The 12023-nt window shown below is 40.7% G+C and overlaps 1 protein-coding gene across 1 annotated transcript in view; it reads left to right on the plus strand.

The window, feature by feature from the left end:
* The window catches only part of CNTNAP2 (contactin associated protein 2), a 1133692-nt gene that overhangs the window by 371222 nt on the left and 750447 nt on the right, over positions 1-12023 (plus strand). Inside the window, exon 9 of the mRNA XM_045087941.1 lies at positions 10834-10940. Coding sequence (XP_044943876.1) covers positions 10834-10940 — 107 coding nt within the window. The remainder of the gene's footprint in view (positions 1-10833; positions 10941-12023) is intronic.

Here is a 12023-nt window from a genome sequence, read left to right on the forward strand (position 1 = left end):
ACTAGACAAACACCTGTGCCCAAGTCCAGGCTATGCCATAAATGTGCTCTGTGACCTTGGGCTCACTAATTTCACTCAATTTCCAGTTTTTAGTTTCTTCATCTGTAAACAAGAGGGTTAAATGAGAAGTTAGTTACTCTTTCTGCCTTTAAACATTTACCATGATATTTTGGTGGTTTTGAATTTTGAACCCTGAAGTAAACAGATGTGAATTTTGAAATTAAACTAAAAGCTAAAACAAAGAGAACAACCACAACGAAAAAACCACCAAAAACACGTACATGTATTATGATTATTTCATGTCATCATAATCTTAATAGGTTATTAATTTAAGGTTTTGGAGCAAAATTTGAAAGGTCTTCAACACTGTTGGTGGACACGGATGTAGTGTCAGATTTCTGAGGCCGCATAAACAATCTGTTGGGTCCATGGTCAAAGGAACGAGACTGATAATAAGCGAAGGTCAAGCAAGCTTTATTTCGCTCCAAGCATCGAGAATCAGGGCCGTCTCTTACAAAGAGGCAACCTCTCTCTGCCTTACAGACTAGCTTTTAAGGGCAAAGGCCATGTGGTTGGGCCTGGCCACACACAGGTGGCCAATGAGATTGTAACATACAGAGAAAGCTGCACAGTCATGCTAGGTCACACATAAGTGACCAATCGAATTACAATTTACCCTATAGTAGATATTTGAACTAGCCTATCACCTTGGTCAGAATTGGTGCCCCAAAGGTGCCCAACGGGTGGGGCCCATACTCCTGGGTAGCTAGGGAGACAGTATGCGCCCCCACTGATTGGATACCTGCACCTGGCCTGACCCACCCTTGTTATTTGGGCTTTGTTACCTGGGACTGGTTTCTGGGACTTGTTTTTAAGTAAGTCCCCTGGGGGAAAGGGGAGCAGGGAGCAGGGACAGTTTAAGTTTTACTGTATAAACAACAAAGTCATTGTTTAACCGGATCTGGCTAAATAGGCCCTTACAAATCTGCCTGACAAAGGAGCTCGGCTATAATAACCCTCCCCTAGTGTGTATCTCATTTGAGGGTTTTGCTATCTCCTTTCAGCTTTTCCAAATTACAGTGGGGACAGCAGTCCCTCCTAAAGATTGTGTGTATGTGGATAGTTTACTCTTGTAGGGAGATTTCTGTTTGTTTCTGGACTGCAGACTTAGAAAAATGAGAACCTACATGCACGGTACAGAATTATTCAACTCAAGTATAAGGCAGGGTTTATTACCAGTGTTTGAACAGATTCTAGTCCTTATCACTGTATCCTTTTAAAGCTTGTCGTATCCTCTGGTTTGACAGGCTTCGTTCTAATTTTCAAAGTCCTGGGCCAGATGTCTGTGTGTCATAGGAATATCCTGGGTATTCTGTATTCCCAAGTCAGGGGAGTCTTCATTTAACACATGATGTAATCACAGACTTTCTTCCTTCATTCAGTTCTTCACTGGTTACTGTAGTTTTCTTCTTTGGAAGGAGGCTTGGGGTAAACGTCACTGAGGCTCCTGGATACGACGTCCAGATTGAATAGGCATTTTTTCAGTTGTTTTATTTGAGTAGAATTCACACACAGTAGTTTCAGGTATATGACCTAGTGATTCTGCTCCTCTGTTCAATACGCGATGTTCACAGGCGGACCTCCCATCTGTCAGTACACAACACTGTTACAGTACCGTTGACCAAACACCCTGTGCTGTACCTTTCATTCATTCATGATTTATTCACTCCCGTAACTGGAAGCCTGTGTCTCCCTTTCCCCTTCACCCATTTTGCCCACCACCCACCCCCCTTCCCTGTGACAACCATCAGTTTGCTCTCTCTATATTTATAGGTCTGATTCTCTTTTCATTTGTTTATTTTGAATATACATTTTTAAAAAGTTAATATTATGTAGCCTGTGTGTGTGTGTGTGTGTGTGTGTGTGTGTCTAGCATAAATGAAAACATTACCTTACTGATATATGGAGAACAAGGATCTATTAATTATACAAATCATATATTTCTGCTTTGGGTGAATTTTTTTTTTTTAAGCAAATGTATTCTACATCAACTTTAAGAAGCCATTTGTGTCTCTTTGTTTTTTAGAATACTGGTTTCATCATGTATGATACTTTTTATACCTGCCAACACTGAAAATAGGACATTTTAAATGTTCTTCATTAGTAAATATTTGGGAGGTCAGAATGCAAAGATGCCTATCCAAAGGGATGTGGTCACTTTGATTTCAGGATTGTAAGAAGTGGTGAACCAATTAAAAAGACATTGTACTTCATGGGGTGCCTGGATGGCTCAGTGGGTTAAAGCCTCTGCCTTCAGCTCAGGTCATGATCCCAGGGTCCTGGGATCGAGCCCCGCATCGGGCTCTCTGCTCCGTGGGGAGCCTGCTTCCTCCTCTCTCTCTCCCTGCCTCTTTGTCTACTTGTGATCTCTCTCTGTCAAATAAATAAATAAAATCTTAAAAAAAAAGACATTACACTTCAAATATTATATGTTTTATGCAAATTTTCCTCATTTTTTAAAAATATTTTTTAAAATAATGAAATTGCATGTATGCCTTTGGAAGCACAAATTGTAAAATAATTTTACTATTGGTCTCATGGTAATTTGTTAATAATATCACTTCCTCTAAAATAGTTCATCATCTTAATGTCATAAAAATATAACTTTATAGTATTCTATAAAAGTTAACTTATACTGTACTTAATAAAAGAAACCTATAAATTTATGGAGTTTCATTCTTATGTTAACCATTATTTTATTATCCTTCTACTATCCTTACTATCCTGGTATTTCTTCATTTTGATATTTCTTGATATGGATTAACTTGTCAAAATACTGTCTTTGCTAGACTACTGGGTTTTGCCAAGTTTGGGCTTGCTATTCTAATAGCTATATCAGTATACGACGACTTCACTCATTTTTCAGAGTAAAGGGCTTATGTTAGATGTGTGTTTCTTTCATCTACAAATAAGATAGCATTCTGTAGAGGCAGAAATTATGTAAAGCCTTTGGTCAGACAGTTTGACTTACTGTATTATGTTTATATGATAGATTTGAGAGAAATGGACCAGATAATCCAAACCTCACTTAGAGTGCAGCAGTCTGAGACGTTCTCTGTTTCTGCATTCATATACTAGCAAAATGGTACCACAAACCATTCCCGGCTATCTAAATGGACTGATAATTCACTTACTCAAACTTCATACAACAGTTATTTATTGAGTACATTCACTGAGTACAGGCCAGCCAGAATTCTAGGCAATGGATAAAAGGTAGCAGACAGACATAGTCCTTGCCATCATGGAAAGCATAGCTCAAAGAGAAGCCTGACAACAAAGAAATTATTAGGTATATAATTAGAAATTGTGATAGGTCAAAAAGAGCAAAAAATGGTGGTGGACATGAGGGTGGTGACTACTTCATATTGGAAATGTGTGTGTGAAGGCCCAGGGGAAGAGATGACGCATCGGTGAAGCAAAGCAAGGCAGGTATCATGAGAAATACGGGAGGAAGGGAGCACAGATGGGGAGCACAGACGGGCAGCAGAGGAGCAGGCGGAGCGGATCGTGCAGAGACGGACAGGAGGTCCACATGTTCTCAAGTGCCATGAGAGCGCATCACAAGTCTTTAAACAGTAGCGTGACATGATGTTAAAGTTCACTCTGGCATTTTGTTGAGAATAATTTAAAGCAAGGCAAGCACAGACAGGAGGACAGAGTAGGGAAACATCATAATCCAGGGGAAAATGATGCTGGGTTGAAATGAATAGGTGGAAGTGCAGAAAGTGGATACATTTGAGGCAAGTTTTAGAATTTTAATTCACAAAGCTTTGCTGCTGTTTGATGTAGAAGCGGTAGAAACGGGGGTAAAGAACAGCTTCTGCTTTTCTGAGACGAGCAACTCGACAGATGGTGGTGCCGTTAACAGAGATGGGACTGAGCAGGAGAGCCAGAAGGTTAGGGAGTAAAGTCCTTGTGATGCCTCTGACACATCCAAGTGAATATGTCAAGAAGCCAGTTAGATACGCGGGTCTCTCTCCAGGAAAGTTTGAACCAGGGAAACAAGCTTGGAGCCATCCTTGGCAGAACCAGGGACTGAGCCGGAGAACTTCCGAACCTAACAGGTGGGGCAGTTCGGGTGGGGCCGGGAAGCAGCTGAGTAGATGGTCCAGAGCTGGAATGTCACTCAGAAACCAGACTCTTTGAAATAGTCCTTCGCCATCCTCTTGTGTTCAGAGATGCCCGTTCCAGGTCTTGCCATCATTGGTTCATGTTAGGAATGAGGCCAGGAGAGACTGAAAAGAAAGAACAAGGCTTAGCCCAGACAGTGCACTCGCAGGGAGCGTAGTCACACGCCCCAACCCTAAATTAAAAGGAGCCTGGAAAATGGTGTCTTTAGCTGGTTGGCTCTGTTAAGTAAGATATAAATTCTGTTGCCGTAAAGGGAAGAGAGCATAGATTTGGGGAAACTATGCGCAGGAGGTTATTGAGTTCTTTCTGAAGCCTGATTCTTTACATTTTTTCCCCTTGGAGACCGGGATACTCTCCCTTCCAAAAGCAGATGGCCACATGAAAGAGAGAAGATATTGGAACAAAATAAGAGTTATGATAAGAAGGAAGAAAGGGGACAGGACTATTGACCTGTTGTGATACCCATAACTTTCTGCTATAATCTGCAAGCTCTCTGCACTGCCAAACCCAACAATCCATCCTTGTATAGCCACGTTTTGCTCTTACTCAAACTGGTGTAAGGCTTTGCTTTCCCTCCACAGTGGAAGGTGCTTCTCTTTCTTTCAGGCTAGCCTGAATCTGTGCTTCCTTCAAAGATTAACTTTTCCATAAATCTCAGTGTACTCCTATAATAGTGATATATTATCCTAATTCTGTACGAATATTTTTAATATCAGGCATAGAGATAGACCTGAATTGCCAATTACATTTTGATGAATAAATACAATTTCTTGAGGGTAAAGCAGCCTTTATTCTTTGTTTCTACAGAGTTTGTTTTAGAGTGTCTTGATTGATTAAAAAGAACTTACTGTTATTTATCTATGTTAAATACTGTTGGGCCTGGAGACAGGTGAAGAACTCGTGATCTTTGCAGGTCCCTCTCCTCCTGTGGGCCTGTGATCTCTTAAAAGATGTTTTATTCATAAAACAATGTGGAATACATTGTAATATTCTAACTCAAAGTAAATTAACAAAGCAAAATAGAGTGAACTTAGGTTTTATTACAACAGAAATTATTTTAAGGTATTTATATAGTAAGGCTACAATTAATGATTGATATGGTTGTCTGGAAATGTGTAATTGTTGGAAAGATGCAGACCAAATATGCTTGATTATTCTTAATGGAAAATTTGGGCATAATGCAGGAGGTATAATAAATATCTCTGCATTTAAATATTTCCATAAATAAATGCTTATTGAAGTGGCACCATCAATATAACATTAAGTTTTCTGGTTGTACAACTATAAAATTAAGTTATGTAGTAATGAAATACTAAATTAGTTGCTGGAATTATGATTACTTCTCTATATAGTTTCAGTTTGAACAGGAAAAAATGTAAGGCAGTGATATATACTCCATGGAGAGTATGCCTTCAACTAAAATTGAAATCTAATTAGTGTGAAAATAAAAGTACTAAAATACCGTTGAGATCAATATTGACGGTAATGCAGAAGAGAACTCTGCCGTGATTGTGAAAGTAGCTCTGAGAGCCAGAAGTATAAAAAATAGCATTTAAGAAATCAAACTTTCTAAATGAATTTCTGGGCTTGATAAGCAAAATTAAATTTGGGAACTAAGATGGAAAAAAAAATAAAATTCAAGAGGTAATTTGCTCTGGGATGGTAATTTATAAATCCCTCTAAATAATTTTCCAATAGTTCACAGAATAGCCTACGCCTAACCTGAAGTTTTCTTTTCTAAACTTTAGAGCAGTCTATGGCCATGCCACCCTGAGCGCCTGATCTCTTCGAAACTTTAGAACGAGGTATATTTAAGGAGCAAGTATAGAATCTGTACTAATCTGTAAACAGAATAAGAATCGCAGACTGACCTCTGTACAATAACTAAGCACGTAGGAAAGCTCAGCTGAGTCAGACTGAGAATATGGAACTTGATTTTAAGGCCAAATGAAACAGTCCTTATATTCTGTGATGATTTTCTATGAATTAATGAGGTCGAAACTCAGGTGTTCGGAAATGATCACATCTTCCAAGTGGGATTAGGAGATTATCATATAGTCACTGAGTGGAGAAGGGCTGCGCAGACCAAAACTGCCCTTCCCTCATACTGTCTCTGCCCACCCCACCCCGCCCCCGCAACTCCACCCCTGTGCCCTCCCATCTGGGCGGTTTCTCCTCTTGGTGCCCGCATTCTTCTTTGAGACCCAGAGCTGGAATGCTCTTGAGCTTTGTCATTCAAAATGAGGTCCTCTGAAGCGCAGCTGGAGCACCACTGGAGAATGTTTGAATTGCAGACTCCACCCCATACTTAAGTAATCAGAATCTTCATTTTAACCAGATTTTCAGGGACTTCTGGGGCATGAAAGTTGGAGAACTTTGGTGTACCAGCAGCTCAGGATATTAACAAAAGCAAGCTATTCAGAGAGACATGCCACCCTTAATCATTATTGGGTATTGTGTGTCTGTATTTCAGAGCATCACTATGGTTTTTATATGGGGCTCTGCGGAACCAAATGTAGTTCTAAAGGTAACACAAAGGTGTGCTTTGAATTTTATAGAAAACTATTTTAACTATTAAACGCTGTAGAGAGGAAAAAAAGAAAACACTCACTGGGTTTTGAAGACCACCATTGTGCTCCGTTATGCTGTCAGAGAAACATTCTTTAGATTTAAAAGGAAATTTCTTCTGCTGTCTCTGTTTAACTAGTATCCACAAAAGTGGGCTGTGATGAGCAAATCTGGTACCATTTGCAGTTCTTCTGTCCATGTAATACCATTTTCCTCAACGCCTTGCAATGAAAATCAAGTATAGAAATAAAAGAGATAGTCTGGGTAGAATAAAACTGCAGCTGTCATCCTTAACCCTGGACAGAATTGCTGCATCCCTCCAAACAGCCACTCTGTCCATAGTGTTTGCTTTTATATTAAGTAATTGTTATACATGCAACTTAAACGTTAGCTTTTGTTTGTTTTACCTATTGTGGCGTAAGTCAGTATCATTTGAAAAAAACAATGCAGTTTGATTCGAAAGCATTTTTGGAAAGCATTGCTACAACTGGAAGGGTGATTGCAGCTGAACCCGGTGTCCGATGCCAGGGCTCTCTGGGGACAGAGCTCATTGGCTGCATCCCTTCTGGAGCCCTTTGATCACATCAGATTGACACCTGCCAACTGCTCCCTGGATCCTGCTCAAATCTTTCTCCGGTAGCCCCAGGGGATCCATTGGGATTCAGGTTTGATGTGACTCAAACTTCCAAGCTAGGACCTGCTGTAAAAACTATATATTTCGTAGTTTACTGGAGCAAGAATCTAGATGTAAGGCTAAAATCATACATAACACTAATCCATAATTTTTGCAGTAAAAAGGGATATTTCCGCCACATGTGGTTCAGTCCCTTGGTGTAACTTCATGGTCATCACATTCCCCCGTTGCGTCCCTGGGTTGGCCGGCGGGTTGGCCGGCGGGTTGGCCAGCGGGCATTCACTGAAGGAGAGCCAGGCACCTGCCATGCCAAGAAGCAGAAGAGAAGAACCCCTAACTGTAGAGTCGCACCATTTAGAAGACACAAGCTGTTTAAGCAATCATTCCTAAACAATGTGATAATGGGATATGGGACTTAGACAAATGGTTTTATGCAAGTACAGGAGAAGAAATAAACAGGAAGTAGGAAGCTTGATTAATTTGTATTTTGTTTTGCTTGGTGACTGGCCCTAACATTTTTTTTTTTTTTAAATATAACTATGAAGTCTTCGGGTTTGAAATTACATTTGAATCCATTCAACTTGGAAATAGAACATTTTTCTCCAGTAAGAACTAAATGCCGGTCATCAGCATGAGAAGAATGCCCCTCTTAAAAATACGAATTATAGGGAAGAGACATTAAAAAAATAAAATGCTAAAATCCCACTTAAATTAAAGATCACTTTAAAAGAAATCTTTCATACTGAATTTTAGGACTATTCAGTCCATCTCCCGTGATGGTTATATGCTCCTTGTGTGTAAGTACACAGTAGTTTTTTTTGTTTTTTGTTTTTTTTTTTATCATCAAGAGGTGAGTTTTCTGCTTTGTGCATTATTTAGAGCACATTTAGATTCCAACCTGGTTTTCCTTTGCAAGTCGGTACACTTCTGCACTCCTTTCCCCTGAATTAATTGATATAATGAGCTGATGTAAATTACTTTCACTATTAGGCTGAGCTAATATTAACCCACAACCATTTAGAAAGTAAATATACCATACGAGGCATATGCATACTGGATTCCAAACTTAAGTATCAAGGATGTTTTTTTATTTTTCTAATTTTGGAGTGTCCATCCCATTGTTTCGTCTCCTGGTCTGGAGAATCAAGACTGTGGGCATAAACACCTTCTGCGGAGGCCCCTGCCTGGGCTGTGGGCAGGGGAGGTGGTGGGGGTGTGGGGTGTGGTTCTATCTGCTCGTCAGCACTCTCTAGCTTTCTTGATGGGAACACTTCCAATGTGTTAATTATGAAAATGCAACTCCCCTTTTAAGGTCCTAGGGAAATGCTCTCAACTGTATATTTTTTAAAATATTCTACGTTTATTTATATTCCACCAGTAACTGCTCTGATATTCGTATTTCCATAGTTTTCCCTGTTGCGTTGATGAGTCATCAAATTCTTCCTGGTGGTGTCTTTTGTGTGACTCTTACCCCCCACCTCCACCCAGGTTGTCAGGTCTTTGGAGAAGGACCTGCTAGTGAGCCTTGATAATGCCAAGCCCAAATTCATATGAAACACAAGTGCCTTTTTAGCATAGAGTGGACTTCCCATCCCCCCATGATAATCCGGCATCGTGCCTGTGCTTCTGTTGTATTTCTCCCCCAGGACCGCTCTTCCTCTGTTTCTTCTCTTACAGTCCTGTCTGTTCATCGAGGCTCTGCTTAAACACTTTACAGTACGCCCCAGATCTGCATCCGACCCCTCCCGTGTAACTCCGTCCTGCAACATTTGCCCCGATTATTTCACTTTTCCTTTCCAACTTACGTGGTAGCTTTCGGTAGATTTACTTCTGTCGGCTGCAGTTCCTGATATCTGACGCACCTTCTGTTTCCTGTGTCTTGTGCACACACATAGCAGGTGTTCAGTAAACGTTTGTCGCGTGACAGAGGGTTTGCAAAGCCTTGTGGAGGAATGGCGTTCTCACGGAAGAATCAAAGGTTCCGTGCCTCACCGGGGTGTGCCTGCCACACCCGGGTTAGCTTGCCTGGTGGTAAATCAAGAATGGGGAACAGCAAATGCTATCTCCGAAGCAACCCCTATCACATTTTGTAGCAAGCAGCTACCAGGGCATGATGACTAAGCATCCCATGCAGTGTTGCCTGTGACCCACTATTAGAGATTCTACTGTTTTAATCTGGGCGGGTGCTTCCCTTGTAGACAGTCTCTTACTAAAATCTTGGTATCTTTCGTGAATGTTAATACGTATTAACACCTTTGTCATCTGTGAGCATCTCTATCGGGATCATAAAGAATCGGGTTGTGGGGAAGTTGCAGAGAAGAATTGGTGGGAGGAATCAGAGGCGAGGACCAGGAGAAAAGACAGCGTCTGCTGCTGAGACACGAGTGTTTCTGGGCAGATTTCAACTTCAGTGTCGTGAGGGTACAAGCAAGCGATGCAGTCTGGCCTGGAGGCTATGGTCCGGATGCTCAGGGCCCCTGTATGCTGCCCCTCTCATTCCTGCTTGTTAATTATCTCCTTTATGAGCATTTCCTCCAAACCTTAAAACTACTTAGCTGGGTAAAATTGCTCCATTTTTTAAAGTAAGAACTTGATATTGCGAAAGGTTAAACTACATAGCCACAATTGGCTACATAGTAAGTAGAAAAACAAAGATAAGAACGTGAAACCTGCATTTTCCCCCTAAATTATGCTCAGTGCCACTTGGGGTAGGTGGCTTTCATTGGCCAGCTGGGTATAGGGAGACGACAGAAGACTTAGAAATCTTTTTTTTTTTTTAATTTATTTTATTTTATTTTATTTATTTGACAGAGAGAAACTAGGCAGAGAGGCAGACAGAGAGAGGAGGAAGCAGGCTCCCTGCGGAGCAGAGAGCCCAATGTGGGGCTCGATCCCAGGGTCCTGGGATCACAACCTGAGCCAAAGGCAGAGGCTTCAACCCACTGAGCCACCCAGGCGCCCCTTAAGACTAGTTTATTCTGATTGCTCTTGCCAAGGCATTATTTCAAAACCTCAAATTGCTATGAAAAGCTCAGTGGTACCCTTTTTTGAGTCAGTATTGGTCTTGTTAAAGAATAGGATGAGAAACAAGATGGCTAACCTTCCATCTTTCACCGGGAGGAAATTCTGCAAGTGTCTTTGTTTTTGTGCGAAAGCAAAATAAAATGAGTCTGTGATATGCAAATGAGTCTTTCCACTGTTTGTTAATTTCGACTGTTTACTCAAAAATGGGAAACACCAGGCTTGTGATACATCATCTTTTGTGCGCTTGGCACCTTCCATCATAGATCGTATTAATCTGCTTAAACTAACAAGGATTAATTGCCTTGGTAAGTCAACCTGGCATTGAAATGATATATTGCCCAGACAGCTTGGAATTTGGCCACTCATAAATCTCATTCGTGTGTTGGTTTCTTTCTGTTTGTCTCTTTCTCCGACAGATGTGTGCCCAATCACTGTGAGCATGGCGGGAAGTGTTCGCAAACATGGCACAGCTTCCAGTGTGCTTGTGAGGAGACGGGATACAGTGGGGCCACCTGCCACAACTGTGAGTGCCCTTTCATCTCATCCTGACCTTTAGTAGCCCAGATCCCAGGTCTTCCGCAGCCTGGGGAGTGCACCCACTTGATTTAGAAGAACCCAGATTTTGTTGTTACTTCCCTGGAATAGTCCCGTAATCAAGATATACTCTCTCTTGCCTAATGGCACAAAAAGAAGGACCAATGTGTCCAATGTTCCGTAAACATAGTTGGGATTGGAATGCCAATCTTGGATTTGCCTCTGTGTGTCTAAGCCATGTCTGGATAGATGGTTTGGGAAATTGTGTTAGTGCAATGTCTCTAACTGGATTCTCATTTATCAGCTCATCAGAGAGACAGAGTGTAATGTGAACATTTAGTATCTGGACAATAATTGTCTCATGCTCTATCGCAACTATTTGACCATGTTTTTAAAATCAGAAAAAGAGGCTAGAAAGTGGAATAAAGTCCATTAAGTTGGATATCTAAAATAATAACGCAAGAAGGCAAGTTTTTCTAAATATTCAAAGTAAAAAGTGGCTTGCAAAGACAATTAATAGAACACAGATGTGCCTAGATTTACATTACCACTTTACACTGGAAGGTGGAGGTTTGTGTTTTTGTCATTTAAAGGATATTTTAAAATGAGTGTTAACGATGTAGTTGTCTAACATTAATTCTCCAAAAATGTGTTGCTGTTTACAAAGCCCTTTAGGAAACAGATTTACCATAAAACATATAGTTGAAAGAAGAAGTTCATCTGTCCGTCACGTGTTTACGTGTGTGCATGGTGTGCACGCGTGTGCTTGTGTGTGTAGGGAGAGAGGAAGGGGGAGAGAAAGAGTCGAGCTCCAATCTCCAGTCTCCTCCCAATAGGCTGAAAACCTGAAAATCTGATATGTAAGCCCTCTAATTATACAGACTTCTTTCATTCCACTTCATTTTTAGGAAACAATGACAAAAATATTATCAGAGAAGAGTTCTGGGGATAATAAAAATGCAGGACAGCTCTCTGGGCCTTTCATGTTGTTACTTGTAACAATGTATAATAAGCTGTTTGGAACATAAGACCTCAACAAAGAAAAATGTTTGTAATTTATTTTATTGCCTTA

The sequence above is a fragment of the Mustela putorius genome, unplaced genomic scaffold (assembly GCF_011764305.1).
Source record: "Mustela putorius furo isolate JIRA1106 unplaced genomic scaffold, ASM1176430v1.1 tig00001680_pilon_pilon_pilon, whole genome shotgun sequence".
Classification (NCBI taxonomy): Eukaryota; Metazoa; Chordata; class Mammalia; order Carnivora; family Mustelidae; genus Mustela; species Mustela putorius.